Raw genomic sequence first — 21,067 nt, 5'->3', positions numbered from 1 at the left:
GAATGTGTGGCCGGGGAAGTGGCTGCTATGGGGCCCAAACTCAGATGGGACCAACCCAGGAGGAGGACTAAAACATTTTATTGCCAGGGTCCCCTCAACAATATTATACAATGACATTTTATACGGTGACATGACATACAGTATATACGTGTAGAGAACGGATGGAGCGGTTGTCGAACCTGGTCTGAGAGAGTGTTCTTGACCAACAGCACAAGTGGGGGTTGCACGGGATGAGGGGATTGCGAAGAAATTGCTTGGGTGGTGGGGTTCAAAAATTTGCTTTGGGGCCCAGCCATTTCTGGTTATGCCACTGAGCATGGATACGTATGTGGAGGGGGAATATATGTAGTTTTGGGTAGGAGATCCCACTACTAGCGCATGGGCAAACCCATTGCCTCTAAACCAGGGCCCTACAGCCTGCAGCTCCTGATCCCTGTGTGGTCATCCAGAAAGGAGTAGATGAGGATAGATGGTCATGCATGGATTTAGTGGTTTATGGGGAATGGCTGTTTCAGCATCTCCTACAAACTACAATGGAGAGAGATAGACTTTGTGGAGTGCGCACCGAGGAGAAGGGACCACATTCTCCAGGTGACGGTTTTACCTCCAGGATTCCCACAATGGGAAGAGGGGAATAAGGTGCCACCAGACTCCTCTGTTGAACCGACATGCCTGGCCATCCTTTATTCCCCTGGCATCTGCCATTATTCCCGCAACATTTGCCATCGGGGATCAGCTGTCCTTTATCTAACGTATACAATATTAGCATATGTACTAAAACCGTATGCCAGTTTTTTTTAAAGTAGGCAGAGCCTTTCATTAAGGGACAGGACCTTCCCCTGCCCAACACATTTAACATAATTTTAGCCAGAGAACTTGTGAGAGTTAATAATGAAATGCATGCCAGCCCCTAGCTAAGGTAGAGCTCAGTTTCTGGCACATGAACGGCACAAGATCTGACAAATTTATTTACCTTATATGCCTTTTTGCAGCGATCAGTAATAGGCCTTATGCTAAGCGGCTGACTTTTTATTGTGACCTAGTCACCAGAGAGCATGACCAAAGCTCTCCCATGATAGCCAGGCAACTGCTCTAATGGCCCGGATCAGCAGAGGCACTGATCTGGGCCGTTTAACCCCTTAGATGCTGCAGTCAATAGCGATTTGTGTATCTAACTGGTTTGGAGGGAGGGGGCTACTTCTGTCAGACATTGGCACCACCACGAATGAGGCCTAATGAAGGCTCCCAGGCCTGCCCTCAGTGATTGCCTCTCAGGGCTGCGCCAGACAGTATAATACACTGTACTGCTTAGGCTACTTTCACACTTGCGGCAGTGTGATCCGGCGGGCAGTTCCGTCGTCGGAACTGGCCGCCGGATCCGCCGATCTGCTGCTGCCTGAAAGCATTTGTGAGACGGATCCGGATGCGGATCCGTCTCACAAATGCATTGCAAGGACGGATCCGTCTCTCCGCTTGTCATGCGGACCGACGGATCCGTCTTGTACATTTTTCCGCATTTTTACCGATCTGCGCATGCGCATGCCGGAACGACGGATCCGGCATTCCGGTATTCTGAATGCCGGATCCGGCGCTAATACATTCCTATGGGAAAAAATGCCGGATCCGGCGTTCAGGCATGTCTTCAGTTTTTTTCGCCGGAGAAAAAACCGTAGCATGCTACGGTTTTCTCTTTTGCCTGATCAGTCAAAACGACTGAACTGAAGACATCCTGATGCAAACTGAACGGATTACTCTCCATTCAGAATGCATGGGGATATGCCTGATCAGTTCTTTTCCGGTATAGAGCCCCTGTGACGGAACTCTATGCCGGAAAAGAAAAACGCTAGTGTGAAAGTACCCTTAAACAGCACAGTGTATTATAGAAGTGATCAGAGGATCGCATGTGAAAGTCCCCTTGTAGAACCAATAAATTATAATGAATAAAAGTTAAATAAAGTTTTCAAAATCTCTTTTTTTCCCATTTAAATTTTTTTCTCTCAATGGAAAAAACTGCAAAAATAAAGTCCCCTTGACATATTTGGATTTGCTTTACTACACAATTATCGCAAAAAAACAAAACAAAAAACAGAATAGCTGTTTTTTTGCTTAGGCTACTTTCACACTAGCGTTAATATTTTCCGGTATTGAGATCTGCCATAGGGTCTCAATACCAGAAAAAAAACGCTTCTGTTTTTCCCCCATTCATTGTCAATGGGGACAAAACGTACCTGAACAGAACGGAATGCTCCAAAATGCTCCTTCCCATCTCATACCAGAGAGAAAACCACAGCATGCTGCGGTTTGCTTTCCGTCCTGGGATGCAGGACCCACAATGCAAGTCAATAGGGACGGATCAGTTTTCTCTGGCACAATCTGCCACAATAGAAAACGGATCTGTCCCCCATTGACTTTCAATGGAGTTCATGACTGATCCGTCTTGGGTATGTTAAAGATAATACAACCGGATCCATTCATAACGGATGCAGAGATGGTTGTATTATCAGTAACGGAAGCGTTTTTGCTGAACTCTGCCGGATCCAGCAAAAATGCTAGTGTGAAAGTAGCCTTATTCGTCACCAAAAAACGGAATAAAAAGCGATCAAAAAGTGTTATTTACCCCTAAAATGATACCAATAAAAGGTACATGTCGTCCCTCAAAAAGTAAGCCCCCACACAGCTCAGTATAAAGGAAAATAAAAAAAATGATGGGGAATGTAGCGATACGTTTTATTTTTATTTTTTAAAGGAGGGGAAAGGAGGGGTTTTATTATGCAAAAGTAGTTAAACTACTGTAATTGTAGTGACTTTGAAAATTATCACGTTATTTATGCTGAAAAGTGAACGTAATATAACTTATCATAAAAGTTCAGTGAAAAACTCACTCAGTGCCCCCCCGCCCCCCCAGAAAGAGGTAATAAAAGCTATTCAGTAGGTTACGTGTACCCCAAAATTACAACTTGTCCTGCAAAAAAAAAACAAGATGAAAAAATGAAAACAATTGCTTGGTCACAAAGCCCAAAACAGGCTGGGCACTAGGGGGTTCAGATGCCCTCTTAGCAAAGTCTGTAGGAATGAGTTAGGGCAAATGTATTAAGACTGGCGTATGAAATGTCAGTCTTCAGTAAAAGTTGCAGAACTTTTCAATAGACAGTGTATTATTATATAAATCCCAAAAATCCATCAGCCGGAGACAGGATGGTAGCCATCTGTCAGGTTGTGGAGGGGCCAAGGAGGATCAAGACATCCACAGAAGAAGACAAGAGCCGGGTGTAGTCGAGATGAGGCAGGGGTCCTTATGGATGAGCGACTGTCTACAGTCCTGACCCCCCAACCCCTCCTTCAGAATATGTTTCAGTGATGTGAATATTAGCAAGTGAGGACAGAATCCATTCTCTCTATTTTCTCTCTCTTTTCTATTTTTTTTCTATCCTCTCTCTTTCCTATTTTGCTCTTTCCTTTCTCTACTTCCTCTCTCCTCTTCTGCCTGTTCTCACTTTCTTTTCTCTACCTTTTTTCTATCTTCTGGTTTCTCTTTCTAGTTTCTTTCTCCCTCTCTTCAGTTTCTCTGTCTTTTTTCTTTTTTTTTCTCTTCTCTCTGTCTCTTTTCTCTTTTAGCTCCTCTCTCCTCCCTCTCCCTCCTCTCTTTGTCTGTTCTCATTTTCTTTTCTTTCTCTCTCTCTTATTCTGTCTTTCTGTTTTCTCTCCTTTCTCTCTCTGATATCTCTTTTCCCTCTCCCTCTCTTTTCTCTCCATTTTCTGTATACTCCTTTCTCCTCTCTTCAGTCTATTCCCACTTTTTCTTTTTTGCCTTGTCTCTATCTCTTCTCTCTCCTCGCCCCTGTCTGTCATCAATTTATCTTATTTATCTTTTTATCTCATTTTTTTTTTTTTCTCTCCATCTTTTTTTCTCTCTCCTCCTCCATCTCCCCTCCTCGTCTGTTCTCACTTTCTCTCTTTTGCTCTCTTTATCTTTTCTTTCTCTTCGCCTTACGCTCTTCTTTTCTCTTTTTTTCTCTTGCTCTCTTCTCTCTCTATTTCTCTCTTTTTTCACTCCTCTCTCGTCTTTTCTTTCTGTTCCCACTTTTTCCTCTTTTCTTTGTCTCTCCCTCTCATTTCTCTCTCTTCTCTCTCTTCTCTCTTCTGTCCTCTCCCCCGTCTGTCATCAATTCCTCTCATTTCTCTTTTTTTCCTCTCCCTCTTTTTTCTCTCTTTCCTCCTCCATCTCCCCTCCTCTGTTCTCACTTTATCTCTTTTGCTCTCTTTATCTCTTTTCTCTTTCTCTCTCTCTCTCTATTATAGTTTGTCTTTGAATGCTTTCAGGGTGTATTTATATGAGTCCATTTTTGCAGTAATTTCTAGAGCTCCTCATATAAATGCACCCTAATGATTTGAATGTGGGTGCAGTCACTGACTAAATAATATATCTACAAGCTGCTGACGGGCTGTCACTCTATGGCACAGTGACAATGCCTGTGGGTGTGGGAGCCGCCAGGTGTGTAGGTGACCTAGCAGGTGTGTTACTTCTACAGCACCTGGGACTCCCTTCAGCGCTTCCCACCAGGTGTCCAGGTTACCTTGGGCTGGACTGTGGGGGATGTGCGGTAAGTGATTAACCCCTTCGCTGCTATCAGACAGCAAGATCTGGAAGATGGGACTAAATCTCCTATCCTGTGGATGGAGGAAATCCTGTATCTCCATCTGCATCTTATCCCTGCCCTCCATATGTCCTTTCTTTTCCCTTCGGAAATAGAATTTTATTTGAGGCAGATGCAGAGTTTTGTGAATAGACGCAGCCCTGTATTTATATGTTAACAGCCCCTCAGCTGGGTGACAAAACATTTCCTTCATGGAATGAGCGGTCTTTGTGCGGCTAATGACCCCTCCCAGAGTGCTTTGCAGAAAGCCGCCTATTAGCTTACTTACTGATGTGGCCGCAGCACACAAAGACGGCTCTCTATGGCCCCAGTTCACTTCTGCTCATACTAATGGCTTATTTACCTCAGGATTAGTGCACTGATGGGTCAAAATGGGAAAATACAGATTTCTATTACCTAAGATTGCTCAACCTGCAGGGGCATGGGATTTTCACAGGAGGAAGCCATCTTTGTTTATCACAAAGTTATTCACGTTAGAGCGATATGTATAATACACAATGGCAGTACAGTGTATACAGCAGAGTGGAGGCTGCGGGGCTAGTGCAAGAAATTTATCATTCCCGCTACTCTATTAATTATTAGTGGATAATCATTCAGCTGAAAGGCAGGTGTTTGATAACTAATATATTATATTGCTGTTTGTTGATATGGGATTGGGAGATTTATCAAAACTGGTGTAAAGGAAAACTGGCTTAGTTGTCCACAGCAACCAATCAGATTCCATCTTTCATTTTTCAGAGCTCATTTTAAAAATGAAAGGAGGAATCTGATTGGTTGCTAAGGGCAACTAAACCAGTTTTCCTTTACACCAGTTTTGAGACTTGTTGTGTACTTGAACCTACAGCCCCAAATATCACATGGCATTTATATCACTGGTGACCCCCTCAGACTACAGGGCCAAAGTGCAATGGCAACAGTCAATAGTTGTGCTCCGATGTTTTATGCCCACAGTCGGGAAGTCACATCGCCATGTGCCAGCATTGGGTCCTGTTGGCCAATGTACATCTCTGCATCTCCACTCTTAAAGGGGTTGTCTGAGGTACAAAAAAAAATATAGGAAAAGTATTAAAATAATAAACTCCCTGGCCCTAATTTTATCATTCCTTCACTCCACAATTCTGGCTTCAAAAAGTTGCAATATAGGGCTCAAAAATGTTTTGTAATGTGGGTGTGATTAGCTATGTTAATGAGTTTCACTCTAGATTTACCATTGAGACTTTTTTTTAAAGTCACAAAAAAAGTCGCAGTCTCACTCGAGTAGGAAGGTGGAGAAGGAAAACTGGAGCAGCTTTCCAAGACAAAAGTGTTAGGTTTAAGTTGAACCCCTCTGCTCCAGCGCCGCCTCTACGATCCTCCCCACTGCTGCGGCCATGACATCATGTTTTTGGCTGCAGCAGTGACCTCCCTCATTCCGTGCGTGACCGCCTCAACCAATCTCTGGCCTCAGTCTTAGACCTTATACACACGACCGTATGTATTTTGCGGTCCGCAAAAAATACGGATGACGTCCGTGTGCATTCCGTATTTTGCGGAATAGAACAGCTTGCCCTAATAGAACAGTACTATCCTTGTCCGTAAAAAACGGAACAGACATGGAAAGAAAATACGTTTGTGTGCATGAGGCTTTATATGGCACAATGTATGGCTGCAGCGGTCATGTGTGGCATATGGACACCACTGCAGTAATCAAAAAGTTAAAGACTATGCAGTTTCTTGGTTGGCCTTATTCACAGTGGTTAGCATGCTGTAAGGCCTCATACACACAACTGTATCTGTTTTGCGGTCTGCAAACCGTGGATCCACAAAATATGGCCGCCTTCCATGTGCAGGCTGCATTTTCCCAGTCTCATTTATAGAAATGACTATTCTTGTCTGCAAAATGGACAAGAATAGGACATATAATAATCTATAATTCGCGGGACAGGCATATGGTTGCGGACAGCCGTGTCTTGTCTGCTCTTTTTTTTTTTTTTGCAGAACCATAGAAATGAATGGGTCTATGTGCAAACCCGCAGACAAAATGTCCGTTTGTGTGCATGAGGCCTAATACATCCACACGTAAGAATCTAAAGCTAGCCATACAAATAAGATAAATGTTGGTCAAACCAGCCAAGAACGCATGTATAGAGGGGCGCATAATGCTATTTACAAGGATCACACGTGATGGATGGTAGCCATATTTGCAGCCTGGCCTCTACCTCTTCATTGAAGAAATTGTAAGACTGCAGCTGAAACTTGTCATTATAAGTGGTCCTCACTCTTGCGGTGGCGACGCAGAATTTGGGTCGGTTACTTTTTTCTGGTGGGATGACATTTGTATATATACAAGTAGCACGTCCATGCTGACCCCTATACAGTGCACACATGGTATGGCCCACCTCTGCCCCTGGGGCTGTGTAGTAATGACATGCTGTGTAACGGAGGTGGGTGGCTGATTTCCTTGTGAAATGAATAGCTGGGAGCCGCTCAGTCTCCATCAGACATCCTGGAGCCGCAGGCCGCTCCTCTGGAATGCAAGCAAAACCTCACTCTCTGCTCCCTTCTGGGGGGGAACAATTAATGGCTGTAGGGTCTGTGGTCATGGGAAGCTTTTAACAGGATATCACAGAAATCAAACGCTGGATATCTTAATTCCATCTGAGCTTTATCCACAGTGAAAGTCAAATAACAGACGCAGAAGAACCGTAGTCAAGAATACATTTTTTATTTTATTTTTAATTCTAGATGATAAAAGGTCTGGGGGTCTGAGTAATGTGTATCTGCAAAGTTAATTGGGTTCTTCTAAAGAAAAAAGATACCGCTTTAGCATTACAGCGTACATAGAGATACCGCTTCTAATGCCGTCATATGAATGGACAAAGAAAAGAAAACAAATAAATATTTAATGTGCCGAAGAGCACCATCCCATTATAGACTACGATGGTGGTCTAGAAACGGGGAATATATAAATAACCGAGTACTAGAAATGATCTACCTAGTAAGGGTGCCTTTGCCGTGCCCCAGAAGATAACTGCAAGGGGAAATTATTGTTAAAAGGGTTAATGTCATTTGTTTCAGGCACTGTCTATCCCACATCGGTGAGTATGGGCAAGGAAATGGTGTATCTGGCAGCCTCGTGGTGTGGTTGCCAGGGTGATGTGCTAGTCACGCCCCTGTCTGGTTAGTTTTTGGCTAGTTTAGAGTCAGTCTGGTTCTGCCTGTGGTTGGTGGCAGATTCTTTTGAATCTGGCTGAAGCCTGTGTGAAGGAAGAGAATCTGTTCTCCAGGAGAATGGAATTCATGTTTTATAGAAGCTGCCAAAGAAAAAGCTACTGTGCCGACTTTTAAGGGTGCATTCACACGAACATGTGATGGCCATGTGTTGTCAACATCAAACCACGGATCCACAAAACATGGGCACTGGCCGTGTGCACCCTGCATTGTAAAAGATAGGACTTGTTCTGTCTTTTACGGCACGGAGACACAGACCCCGAAACAGACGGAAGGACTTCCATGTGTTTCCATGTGCTTTCAGGTCCATACCTCTGCACCTCAAAAGATAGAATATGTCCTATCTTTCGCCGAACCTTGCAGATCATGGACTCAATGGGTTCATACCGTGATGCGGGGTGCATGTGGCCGGTGTCCATGTTTTGTGGGTCCGCGGTTTGCAGTTTGCAACATGGGCGCAGCCTTCACATATTCGTGTGAATGCACCCTAAGGGTCTATTCATACGTCCGTAGTGTATTGCGGATACGCAATACACCGGGTCGGCACGCCTATAGAAATGCCTATTCTTGTCCGCTATTGCGGACAAAAATAGAACATGTTCTATTTTTACCGGAAGTACGGAGCCGCGGACCGGAAATTCGAATACGGACAGCACAATGTGTGCTGTCCGCATCCTTTCCGTCCCCATTGAGAATGAATGGGTCCGCACCCATTCCGCAGAATTGCGGAACAGATGCAGACCCATTCTACGGACGTGTGAATGGACCCTAACCCTGAGAGAAAGCAAGAAAGATATTCACAGACTGTTTAGGACCAGGTGAGTGCATGTGCAGGGACAGTAAAGATAACCTTGGACTTTGCTGCATGTGGAATGGGTTGCAACCTCTGGTGCCTACCACATTTTTGAGAGACCTCCATACAATTTGGAAAGATTGCAAAGTTTTTAGTGAGTAACTCACTAGAAAATGGATAATAAGCAGAGTTCAGGCTCCTTTGGCGGCAGATTATCACACATGAGAACACAGGATCAAGCCTGTTGAAACCCAACACGGCCGATTCTTCTTCCTCTGACATCTGTTTTGGGAGGTAGTTAGCACAACCCCTATTGGTGGTTTCTGCCAACTTTGGTCTCATGAGCCACCCTAAGGCCTCAAGAAAAAAGCATGTATGAAATCTTGGGCATACTAACGTGTAGTAGGGTCCCACACAAAGTCTAGGGGTTCCCTATTAAGACTTCTTACAACACTTAGGTTATGTATGTCTCAGAGTTTTTACTCATTGCTATATCTGAGTGGGAGGTAAGTGTTTGTGTACATGCTCTCCTTCATGGATATCCATGGGGATTTCTGTATATATCCAATGTCTATGGATGAGTAGTTCCAGGAGGACGCCAGCTGTGAGACATAATCACTCATATGTGGTCAGTGAAGGACAAGGCCTGCAAGCTATTTTCAGTTATTTTAGTGGAAATTGTCTCAACGGAATTGGGGTATTGAACGTAAAATAGGCTTCAAGGTTGGTTTCAACCAAATTTTGCTATACAGTATTAAATTAAGCAAATGTATGCATTTTATCATCAGATTCACCAGAAAAACTCAAAAGTTTGGAATCCATTAGATCTTGCAAAGCTGTCAGTTGCTCCTCACTTGCTCCTCAAAAATGCTCTGCAACATCTGAATCTGACAGGTTCCAGAGATGTCTGAGGGCTGGTTATCTCCTCTCCCTCCTCTAGTGAAGTAGCATGCATGTTCCATCAAGTCATGGGTCATAGCTGTCAACAGCTCACTAAAGATTAGATTAGATTTCTTTTTCCTGGGCAGACGAAGCTTTGATTAGGAGAAATGTATCATAAGGACTAAGTTATGTGACTCTGTTAAGGCCCATTTACACAGGCCGATCCACAATCATTTTCTGATCACTGAGAAGGGGCAATAGCCATATAGATCCTTGCCTCGGTATGGGGGATGAATGATCACCACTGCTGTTAATTGATGCATCTGAGCCTAACGATATACATTAGATAAACATTGGATAAATTCTGACCAGTGCAGTTATTGTCCTTGGATTAGTTGTCAACCTAATGTGAATGGTGCCAACCGGATTGTCATCTCACTTTGTGGAGGATCCGGCATGTTTCATTTTATGATAGATAGAAGATAAGAATATCAAGAGTTCGTACAGGGAGTGTGTTACCTCCAAAATTAGTTTCAGAGTAAACCTACCACCATGTAGGGTAGATGCCCCGAAACACAACCATACCTTTCTTGTGAAAATACGCTCCTCTAATCACGAGAAATTCTTTTTTATGCAAATAAGGTTTTTGGTGCACCGTGGATGGGGCTACTCAGTTTGGTGCACCCTTGCTCCATGATAACATCGCCAAGGTCTTCTCTTCTTGTTTGATTGACATTCCCTGAGATTTCAGAGCCGGTAGTGACGAAACAGGGGAACCAGCAGGGTTGCCAACTGTCCAGAAATTTCTAGACAGTCTGTAAAAATAGGCAACTTTTTTTTTTTTTTTTTTATGCTGGTGGTACTAGATGAACATTTTAATTTGCAATTATCAGCATTTTATGCTGGTAGTGAATTCTTATCAGTATCTTGAGCTATAGACATGTATTACTTTATCTTCTTTATCGTTCATTATGGTTTTTCAGTAGTTCCGTAAAAAATGTTAGGTGTCCGTGATTTTGTGATAAGTTATCCAGAAAAAAAAAAATTCTAGTTGGCAACCCTAGAAACCAGGTACACCAAATGAAATGTCCCCACCCATGGTGCACCAAAAACCTAATTTGCATGAAAATAAAAAGAAGCATTCCTCAGGATTAGGCCGAATGCACACGGCCGTGGAACACGGACGTGAGCGGTCTGTGGTATCCCGGCCTGGCATTCTGCTGACATCAGGAGCGCACGGCGTCATTGGTTGCTATGATGCCGTGCGCTTCATGCTGCCTTAGGCCTTTTGCACATGAACGTGTGCGCCCCGTGGCCGTGCAGCGGCCCACAAATTGCGGGCTGCAATGCATGAACACCCACCATGGGGCAGCCGCAGCAGATCGCGGACGCATTCACTTTTATGGGTCTGCGATCCGCCCGTTCCACAAAAAAGATAGGACATGTTCTATCTTTTTGCGGAACGGAAGTACGGGACGAAACCCCATGGAAGCTCTCTGTAGTTCTTCCGTTTCTCTGGATTTGCGGACCCATTCACTTCAATGCACACGGAACGGTGCCCGTGTTATGCGGATCCGCAAATGCGGTCTGCAATACGGCCACGGAGCACACGCGTTCATGTGCAATAAGCCTTAGAGCAGTGTATTTTCACATGAGAAGTATGGCTGTGTTCAAGGCACATATCCTACATGGCGGTATGCTTGCTTTGATTTTGGAGGTACCCTTACATACCTTGGCTGAACCTGCAGATTTTGGAAGGGGCCGGCTGACTGTCTGATGTGTATGGGGATGTCCCAATTCTCTGTTGGGGAAAGAAGGATCTGGCATGTTGAATTTTGCATGCCTGACCCTTTTGTTCTCATGGGAGATAAACCTCCACCAGAGGTGTCTGGCAGCCACCTACCACCCTTTCCCCTTTGAAAACAGGCACTCTTGGCTAATCCAAGTGTGCATGTGGCTGGGGGGAGGGAAAACAATGTCAGCCGATAGCTATTGAAGTTGTACGACTTTACCGATTAGTGTAAACACATTTACAAAGGCGTTAGTGTAACATGAACCTCCTGGGCCCCTAATATGCCGAAATCTGTACCATGTGGTATTTATAACACTGGTTTCTTATGTATCAAAGGGGCAGTTTGGGTCCCCTCTGGCACTAGGGCCCACTGCCATTGCTACTGCTACACCCCTGTTGGTGACCTAGAAGCTTTTGACCATCGTTAGTCATTGGCCAGTTGGTACCGAAATGGACCTATAGGTACATGGTACAGATTTCGGCATATTGGCGGCCTCATAGAAATGTAAAAAAATAAAAAATAAATTGTATTTAAGTAATATAAATGTAAAAAAAATCAAAGAAAAAAAATTGCTTTCAAAAAAGTTTCCCTTTTTGTAGGCACTGAAGTTTCAGATAAATCTAGAAGGATGGAAGTAATTCTTCCTTTGCTCTGCAGTGTACTGTTGGGTATAGTAGCGGCACACAGTTTTGTGGTCTTCTCTCTGCCTGCCCAGCATGCGATGCTTTTGGCCAGGAAATGCCCCCGCTTGTGCACCCGGCCTGCGTATATTAAGGACTTCCAGTTCGATTGGCTCTGAGCCAGCGGTAGGTGTATATCTAGTGACATAGAAATGCAGAAAGCCCTAGTAACAGAGCGAGTGAGAGCACCAGGCAGATATAGACAGGAGGGGGTGTCTCTCTCCGTGGCAGAAGAGAGAGGGGGGGGGGGGGATAATTCAGTTTGACAACACATCTGCAGTCCATCTGCGCCAGAACAGTCCTGCTTCTTCCAAAAAACGCTGAGGAATCACAGATGTGTTAAACACAGGCAGGGGCGGAGGGGTGTCCCACTCAACTCAACCCAAGAAAATCTCCTATTTAAAAATTCCACACCCGCAGATCCCAGACGGTAAGTCGCCTGCGTTTCAGTGCGCTCCCCCCCTCTGCTCCCTCCCTGTGCCCTTGAATACGGATCGATAAATCCTATCCTTACTGCAGATATTTTTTAAGACGTGGCGTAAAGGGTTAACGGCGTGTCTTAAGACAGCCGCGACAATTAAAAGTGTTGCGTATTTGAGAGCGCGTCTTGTTAACAGCTTTGGTTATGGGGGTGAAATTTGGTGTATTGAGCGGAGATTTTTTTTGATGTAATTGGTTTTCTATTTGCTCAGATCAATGATAATCCACTCGCCGCTGTGATGGACACAGACATACATTAAGGCGCCCTTGCTTTATGTTCCTTGTAACGACTGTATATGTGTGTAGCTGCAGTATACGGTAGAAGGACTGGTAGTGGCGGATCTATCTATCTATACATACATATTTATAGCCTCTCAAAACCTGAACAAGCAGGACTGTGACTAACATTAACCCCACTACCTCCCTCTCCCCACTTCACACAAACAACTGACATTTTTTGGTTTTTTGTTTGTCTAATAGGGGTTAAAAATGTGATTCCCAGTCATATTTTAGTCAGGGAAAGAAAATCGCCAGTGCCCACAAGGATCCTGGCAAACAACCCCCTTCATCTCAGCTTCCTAGATGCCTGTGAGTATGACCCAGAGCAAAGAAAGTGTTAATTTCCATATATTCAGTGGAACTTTTATGGGAGAAGAGGTTTTGGTTCCTCATAAGGACCAGACGTGGGCGCGTACTGTCTGTTCTGTGTGACTTAGGCCTTGTGCCCACTAGCGTGTCCGCCTTGCAGTCCTCAAAAACACGGATCCCTGAGATAATGCCAACCACTTATTTATAAATGTTTTGCCTATCCATTAACTTTTGGGTCCGTGGTCTACATATTCTATCTTTTTGCAGTACTGACATATGAATGCACACGATGGTATGGGTCTGCAAAAAAAAAGAATGCAAGGCGGACGCTATATGTATTTAGGGAATCTGCAAATTGTGGACAGCAAAATCTATATATCGTCCTGTGCATAAGGCCCTGTATTAATAAGAGAATTTTCTAATAATAATTTTGCTTTCATTTTACCCCCCCCCCCCCCCCCCCCCAGGACAGACACTTTTCTGACAGATGACAAAAATCTCATTGTTTTGAAGCGTGTGACATATTCATCAGTGTGCCATGTTGGGGACTTCAGGTCATCCTTGGCTCGTTTCACCACTTCTATGGTGGCACATTACTGGGCATTTTTATAACACATTACTATATTGAAAACAGCAACTGTTAAAGGGGTAGTTCCACAAAATATATTCTACAAGTTTCAAACCAGCACCTGGATCTGAATTCTTTTGTAATTTCATTCAATAAAATGTATCTATATAGCGCCACCTGCTCTTTGCTACTTTTCTTATTTCTTTGTCCTACTCACTGAGATGGTCGCACATGCTCAGTTTCATCCTTCAACTGCCTCCTGAGCTATGATAGGGAGAGCATGGACACGCCCCCTTAGCTGCAGCAGGAAAAACACTCCCCTTTAACTTTCAACTTGATATAAATCTAGCAGAGCAATTAATGGGGAGATCTCTGGATCCATGTGAGGTACAGGGCTGGTTCCAGCTTTATTAGAAAGAGATTGTCATGTACTATATGATGTCTGTATGATTTTTTACATTAATCATGGGATAACCCCTTTAAAGGGGTTGTCACAGGTCAGATGATGGTGGCGAGTTGCCAGGATGTGCCAGCAATAACTGATCAGCATTGGACCAAGCAACCGCTGTGCCGTGCCACTCTGCTTGGTTTTCTTCAGAAGCTAGAAAGTTGTCCCATGATAGTCAACCATGAAGACACCTGGAATTATTATTATTTTTATTCTCCTGTAATATATTACGATCTCATACATGTGCACATACAGTGAAATGCCTGTTTTAGTAACTGCTTGCATGGAGGCAAATGGCACGCTTTAAGCTTGCCATAACTTAAAACTAATAATAAACACACAAAAACTTCTCCATTGGAATAAAATGGCCGCAATGCTTTATTAAGGGTAAATCCATAATAAATAAATAATTTAAATCATCATGCTTCATAAATTAACAAACCATCAGAAATCGTCAGTTAATTACCGAAATAAATCAAGCGACAGGTAAAAAGAAAGTAAATGGGGAGGGAGGGCGGGGCGACGATCTGGTTTTCTTCAACTGGCCCAGAAGCGCCGCCAAACCCCACAATTTAAAGGCAAATGTTTTCCTGCCGTATGCAGGACAACAAATCAGGGACAGGAATTCTCCCCCAGCAACGGCGTCCTCCAATCAGAAACGGAGCTACAAGTGCTTGAGAAGAGCCTGGGTAAACAAGCTGGAACCGGTCCATAACTTGTTCTTTGAGGTAAATCTGAAATAAAGAGCGGGAAAGGGGGGAAACAACAGAAAATGGGGGGAGAAAACCCTACCTATCTAAACTAATGGTGCCATTGCCCCCATGTGTCTCCCCAGCAAAACACTCTGGGGGCCTATACAGTCCCCATGTAATCACAATTCTGGAGAATCTATTGTTATGACTCCATGTTGTGCCATTCCTTTATTATTCCTGCTAGAAGTTATGTATGAATTGCTAGCAGTTTGCAATGAAGGTCTAGTTGGTTGTTACCAGCTATTGATGGTTGTGGACACCTTAAAGGGAACCTGTCACCTCCAAAAACCATCCCAAGCCGCCAGCCGTACCTGACAGTAGCCAGCAGCGTGTTTTCGACGATAATTTTCTTCCTGAAGGCCGATGCGACTAAAGCTCAGAAAACGTTCTTTTATCCCCTTCCGGTGTGCTTCTCTAGTCATGGGGCAGCGGCCTCCTTGCTTCAATTCAAGATAACCATGTCCCCTTCCCTCCACCTTCGCTGTGACTGACAGCCGGCAGTTCGGCTGGCTTTGCCACACTCTCTGCATAAGCGGTCAGTCACAGCGAAGATGCAACCCAAATAGGTGAGCAAACAAATTTTTATTGTGGATTATCCACTTATCGAACATACTCACCCTATGAGCGCCGCACTCTACCCTCTGGCCACTATTTGTTGAGTCACAGCGAAGGGGCAGGGAAGGGGACGTGGTTATCTTGACTTGAAGCAAGGAGGCCGCTGCCCCCTTGACTAGAGAAGCGCGCCGGCAGGCGATAAAAGAACGTTTTCTGAGCTTTAGCCGCACCGGCCTTCAGGAAGAAAATTATCTTCGGAAACACGCTGCTGGCTACTGTCAGGTACTCCTGGTGGCTTAATATGGTTTTTGGAGGTCACAGGTTGCCTTTAAATTGAAGCTTCTGGGCACCATCTGTAGCAGTGCACCTAATTTGTGATGATATCTTCTTATGTAGCAGAGGGACCTTTGGGCCCCCTCAGGTACCAGGGCCCGGGTTCTGCAGCTAACCTAACACCCCCTATAGCTACACCTCTGTATGTCTATAAGAGGTATGAGCACCATTATGGCTCCCTCGGTTTGTCATTTAGTGTCTAATCGGTATATAATCGGACAGATAAGCCATTCCGGGGTTTGGATAGGTTGGGCCTAACCTCTATGAGCTGGACGCTTGGCCACACTGTTTTCCCTGGAACATTGGGGATTTTTTTTTCAACTTGAGAACAAGAGGTCGGCACAAGGACTTGGTATAAGACATGACTGAATCTAAAGGAAAATAAATCCAACCGGTTGCATGCACATTATATGCTGCCCCGAGAAGGGAGTGCAAGAAGCATTTTGTATTGTACAGTGACAGATGTGTCCCAACCCCTACCCTGCTTCTGACACCTGGTACCGCTTGTGTCACCCAGAATCCCAGTCGCTAACCTTCATCTGCTTCCATTGTCTCATATGGAAATTAGCATTGTATTCTGGCTGCAGGTGACTGTCCTGGTATCAGATGTTGTCCTTCACTCCGGTGCATGACAGGCATGTGCACGAGCGGAGGAGACGTCTGTGTGTCAAGTAAACCTTCCCCAAGGAAACAAAATGCAATGAATGCATGCTTACACTCTCCACAATGCGGGTCATAAATTAAGATAACATGTCCCAGTAAAGAGGAACATTCGCCAAACCCTCCGATTTCTCCAGAATCATTCAACAGTCTAATCTGTATGGAGTTGTCCTGACTCTCTTGGATGTTGGATTTCAATATGCTGAGTCTTGATGTCTGAGCCCATGAGGAGCCAATGTATGGTAGTGGCCCTGATGAAATGTTATGTAACAGTGTACTCCCTCAGGCCTTTCTCTGGACATCGGTACAGTGGAAAAAATGTAGTTTAAAGAATGAGGCCAAAAGTGAACATAGAACAGTCTGTTTTTACTATGTGCAAAATATAACTTTTGGTACAACTACATTCAATATCAGCAGATTCAAAGTGCTATTTCTGGTACCAGTAAAGAAGTATGGAAACAGGTTGGATAGCTGCAACTTAGCACTGTCTATAGATATCCACTATCAGGTCTAGACTTAACTGGCCTAGTAGTAGACTGGGTGATGGGTGTCTATGCTGTAGTCCCTCACTTTACAGCAGTGTCTGAAATGCAGGTTTTTAGCTGTATACTCTGCTGTCTTGTCTCTCAAGTATCTGCTTGAGACTGGTTTATAATAAATTCTCTGGATAATATTTTCAGGAGCTGACGCTCTGCGGTATGCTTCCTCTCCTCTCTGTGTCTCAACAGGAACTCCTCCTCCAGGCAGGACCAGACCACTCCTATCAAGAGGGGCAGAACAGGGTAGTCAACCCTGTTTCTGCCAACCGTACTTCTTACTGGAAGTCATGGCCAAAGCATACAATTACAGTACAATACATAACCATATAAAATAAAACAATTGCAGATATCCCCAGGTCTGGGGTACTGTAATATCCGCTTATTCCCCTCTCCTTATTGAGAACATGTACACTTGGCCAAGCCCAGTGTTCATGTATATGGAGGAGTTGAGAGGAAAGACTCTTGGGAAATTTATAGCATATCAAGAAAGCAGACATCTGTCCCAGGTGCAAGATATTCCAGATAGATTCTAGTGACTGATATTAGAAGCCCCTCTGTACATAAAGCCTATTTAAAGAGGACTGGCCACCACAAAATGCAATCTAATATGAAAGCAGCATGTTATAGAGCAGGAGGAGCTGTGCAAATTTATATAAAGTTTTGTAGGAAAAGATTCAGCAAAACTCGTAATTTATACATTTGTATCTCTGCCATAGTTCACACGATGAAGGAGCGAAACGCTTGTTCCTTGGCTGAAATGATGTTTGGTTTAGACACCTCAATCGTTGTTTCTGGGCATCAGATCATGCCGTCTAAACGACTCTATTTCCCAGAAACAATGCAGCTGTATGAGGACGAGCGATATTAACAGCTGTCGCCTGTCCTCATACTGTGGAGGTGATCACTGCATGTAAGTGCAGCTCTTCACCTCCACTTACGAGCAGGCAATTAGGAAGGAATGTTTCCTTTCCGACAATCATCTGCTCATTGTCGCAGTGTGTATACAGCGATGCCAAGATCTGTACACGGGGGTGGACTTAAGTTCAGAAAATGCAGAGATATAAATGTATAAAGTATAAGTTTTACTGAATCTTTTCCCGCAAAACTATATGGATCAACCTGCTCAGCTCCTCCTGCTCTATAACACTATAACGTGCTGCCTGTAGATGTCGCTGCATTTTGTGGGATACATTAGAGAATTGCCTAACTGGCAATCCCCTTTCACAGTCTTATCAGAGTTCCTGCCTCTACCAGAAGGAGCGGATAATACAGCAGGTTAGGCGGAGATGTTGACATCTAATAGTGCTGTGCATGATTGTCTTCTGTTTGGTGCTATAGAGGTTAATGTCAGAGGAAAACCTCAGCCTGTTAGAAACGGGAAACAGATGGAAAGTGGTTTTACCACTGCGCTCAGGGAGAAAACACAGAGAGGATTCTGGGAAAGTCGGAGCTAGAGAATTTTATTTCATGGCTTTTAATTCAGTGTTTTACTTGTGTAGGCGTCAATCTAATTATCTATCTATCTATCTATCTATCTATCTATCTATCTATTATCTATCTCTCTACTGATGTAGCAGAGCTGAGTCACTTTGAAGCTCCATTTTTAGTGTGCTATTATAGCCATGATGATGCAGTCTATTGACTTGAATTTGTATGAGAAACCAGGATTATGTACATTGTGATAGCAAAATTGGCTGTGCTAAATGACAAATTGTCACTTCTGCATCTACATGCAGTATAACCTCTTTCAGGCTACAATCTGAATATCTAAAGGGTTGTCTGTAAAAATAATTTTAAAAAAGTCTCAGAATGCTGTAAAAAAAAAAATTATTTAAATATTGGTGGGGGACTGGGAAGTGTGGTGGGGTGAAATAAGTATGATCTGCAGCTAGCAGATCCTCATTTACTACCATACTGGTCACATCACTAGGACCTGCACCTATCAAATTGCTTATCTCCTAACATGGTGGTCACACTTCGAGGACCTGCACCTATGTATCCTCATCTCCTACCATGCAGGTCACACCTTGAGGACTTTTACCTATCGGATTCTCATCTCCTACCATGCAGGTGACACCTCGAGGACCTGCACCTGTCAGACATCCTTTACAATTACATACATTCTGAATTGGGTATCCAGATTTGTCCAAACGTTGTGACTTCACCATTTCAGGCATGCCCAACCGACTTTTCTAGTAGATGACCCTAGGCGGGGCTGCTGATAATAATCCCACACATGTGGAAACGGAAGCAGAGTCTTCGAGACCACAACTGCACTGGATAAACTGTACCTTTTTTTTAAATCTAGTTTTTAGATGCATGTAAAGGTTTGATATTGACTGCATATCTGTACTTACACTATTCCATGTTTGTTATTTTGTAGTCACTGGAGACAGAAGGGTGCCTTCAATGCCTGGGTCTCCCATGGAAGTGAAGATTCATTCTCGATCCTCACCTCCTACCATGGCACCATTGCCACCTGTGAACCCAAGTGGGCCGCGGCCTGTATCCTTCCCTCCCTCGTCACGTATGTATCATGATAACGGAATAGTCTATATTATGTGTATACAGGATATAAAACAGCGTGTCTCTTCATATGTGAGCTTCAGCCAAGTGATCATTCATAAAAGGTGACATGTTCTCCTTCTTCAAACTTTTAATCTGTGGGGATCTGACCGCAATTCATTACCCCTCCCCTTGACCGCGAGGAGGAGTTATTGTGGAGTGGCAGTCGATCATATGAACTGCCACTTCATAGGATCCTATGGGAGTTGTGGAAATATCTGAGAAAGTACTCAACTCCAGTTGAGTTGTATGGAGCAGTCGTGCACATGCTTGACACTGCCCCATGCACACTCCTGACCATCCCTGTGGCAATGCTGGTGGGGTGGATGGCTGCATTGTATTTCCCTGCACATATGCTTTAGTGTACTTCTTTTCGACTGCATTTTCTTTTCAGCCCTGTCTGTCTATAATCCAACATGGTGTATTTTTTTGGGTTTTGTTGATACAGTCCTGTATTAGGCCTAGAGCCTAGCGCAGAGGTTTTTGTCGAGCCAATGCTCGCCATTACAGTGAAAGGGTCTGTCAGGTAGCATTCGATAGTGCCAGATATAGACATCTGTGGCAGGCTGCTCCCTGCCGAAACAGCCTGCCGGAGATGGTAAATGCTAGCGTGAAACTAGCCTAAACACTGGAATTCCCACCGATCATTAGAACGGAGAATGCTAGACCATGACTAGAAGGGGTGTGTATAGAGCAGCTGTCCAGCATGCAACCTGCCTCTCCATTGAAAGTTGACCCCCACCAATCTTCTAGTTATCGCATGTCCACCTCTAGATGACAATTGCTTTTGGCCAGAATATCCCTTTAAGATTTTTCTACAAGACAATACATTTGATTGCTGTGGACCACATTTGGGAAACAGGATCCTAACAAAGACGTTGAGGTCAGCTGGCTGCACCTGCTGCTTTTTGTAATGCCCTGAATGAAAGGGCATGTTTACATTACATCTGCATATTATTAGGTTAACCCCCTCAGGCTGATCTATTGTAATCCCATCATACTGAACACAATGAGGTTTTTTTTTGGCTTGCATCTGCCTTGTAGTGCGCTGGTTGCTGTGACACAACCTGTTGCGTGTCTACCATGGATCCACTAGGAGCAGCTGGTGGTTTTAATGAGAAATGTTGCTCCGTGTACTTCAACATTGAACATATGAAATCCACATCCAACCTGGCAGAGATGTAACTTAAATTTCCTGGATCCCAGTGCAAGTTCAGTCCCTAAATAATACACTGTAGTCTTCGTATGTATCAGAGGAACTAGAGATGGGGCAACTACAACCTCTGCACCCCATAGTCACTGCTTACAGGGGGGAACAAGCACACAATATCATATCTATTCTTGGACATTTACTACATCTAAAATCAATATACTCCCAGTTCTGGCATTTGCTCATGCCACCAAATAGTCTTTATAGAAGAGAAGGGTGGTATGACCCAATGACTGGCTTCCTTCTTCATGTTTTCTAATAGCCCCATACACATTAGTGTATTGTTGGCCAAACCCTTCATTTTCTTATATGCATGGGGAGCTCCCGACATCATCCTTTCAGGGACTAGTAGGAAT

General features: G+C 44.1%; 1 protein-coding gene across 4 annotated transcripts in view; it reads left to right on the top strand.

Annotated features, from left to right (window-relative positions):
- The window catches only part of CBFA2T2 (CBFA2/RUNX1 partner transcriptional co-repressor 2), a 36,450-nt gene that overhangs the window by 4,801 nt on the left and 10,582 nt on the right, over positions 1 to 21,067 (top strand). Inside the window, exons 1-3 of one of the 4 annotated variants that reach the window (XM_044298415.1) lie at positions 12,314 to 12,443; positions 12,974 to 13,081; positions 19,320 to 19,463. In XM_044298415.1, the coding sequence (XP_044154350.1) occupies positions 19,346 to 19,463 (118 nt within the window). In that variant the 5' untranslated portion in view covers positions 12,314 to 12,443; positions 12,974 to 13,081; positions 19,320 to 19,345. Of the gene's footprint in view, positions 1 to 12,313; positions 12,444 to 12,973; positions 13,082 to 19,319; positions 19,464 to 21,067 lie in introns of those variants that run through there. The other 3 variants (XM_044298413.1, XM_044298417.1, XM_044298414.1) reach the window with 3 other exon arrangements.

The sequence above is a fragment of the Bufo gargarizans genome, chromosome 6 (genome assembly GCF_014858855.1).
Source record: "Bufo gargarizans isolate SCDJY-AF-19 chromosome 6, ASM1485885v1, whole genome shotgun sequence".
In the NCBI taxonomy this organism is placed as follows: Eukaryota; Metazoa; Chordata; class Amphibia; order Anura; family Bufonidae; genus Bufo; species Bufo gargarizans.
This window is presented reverse-complemented; position numbering and strand designations above follow the sequence as displayed.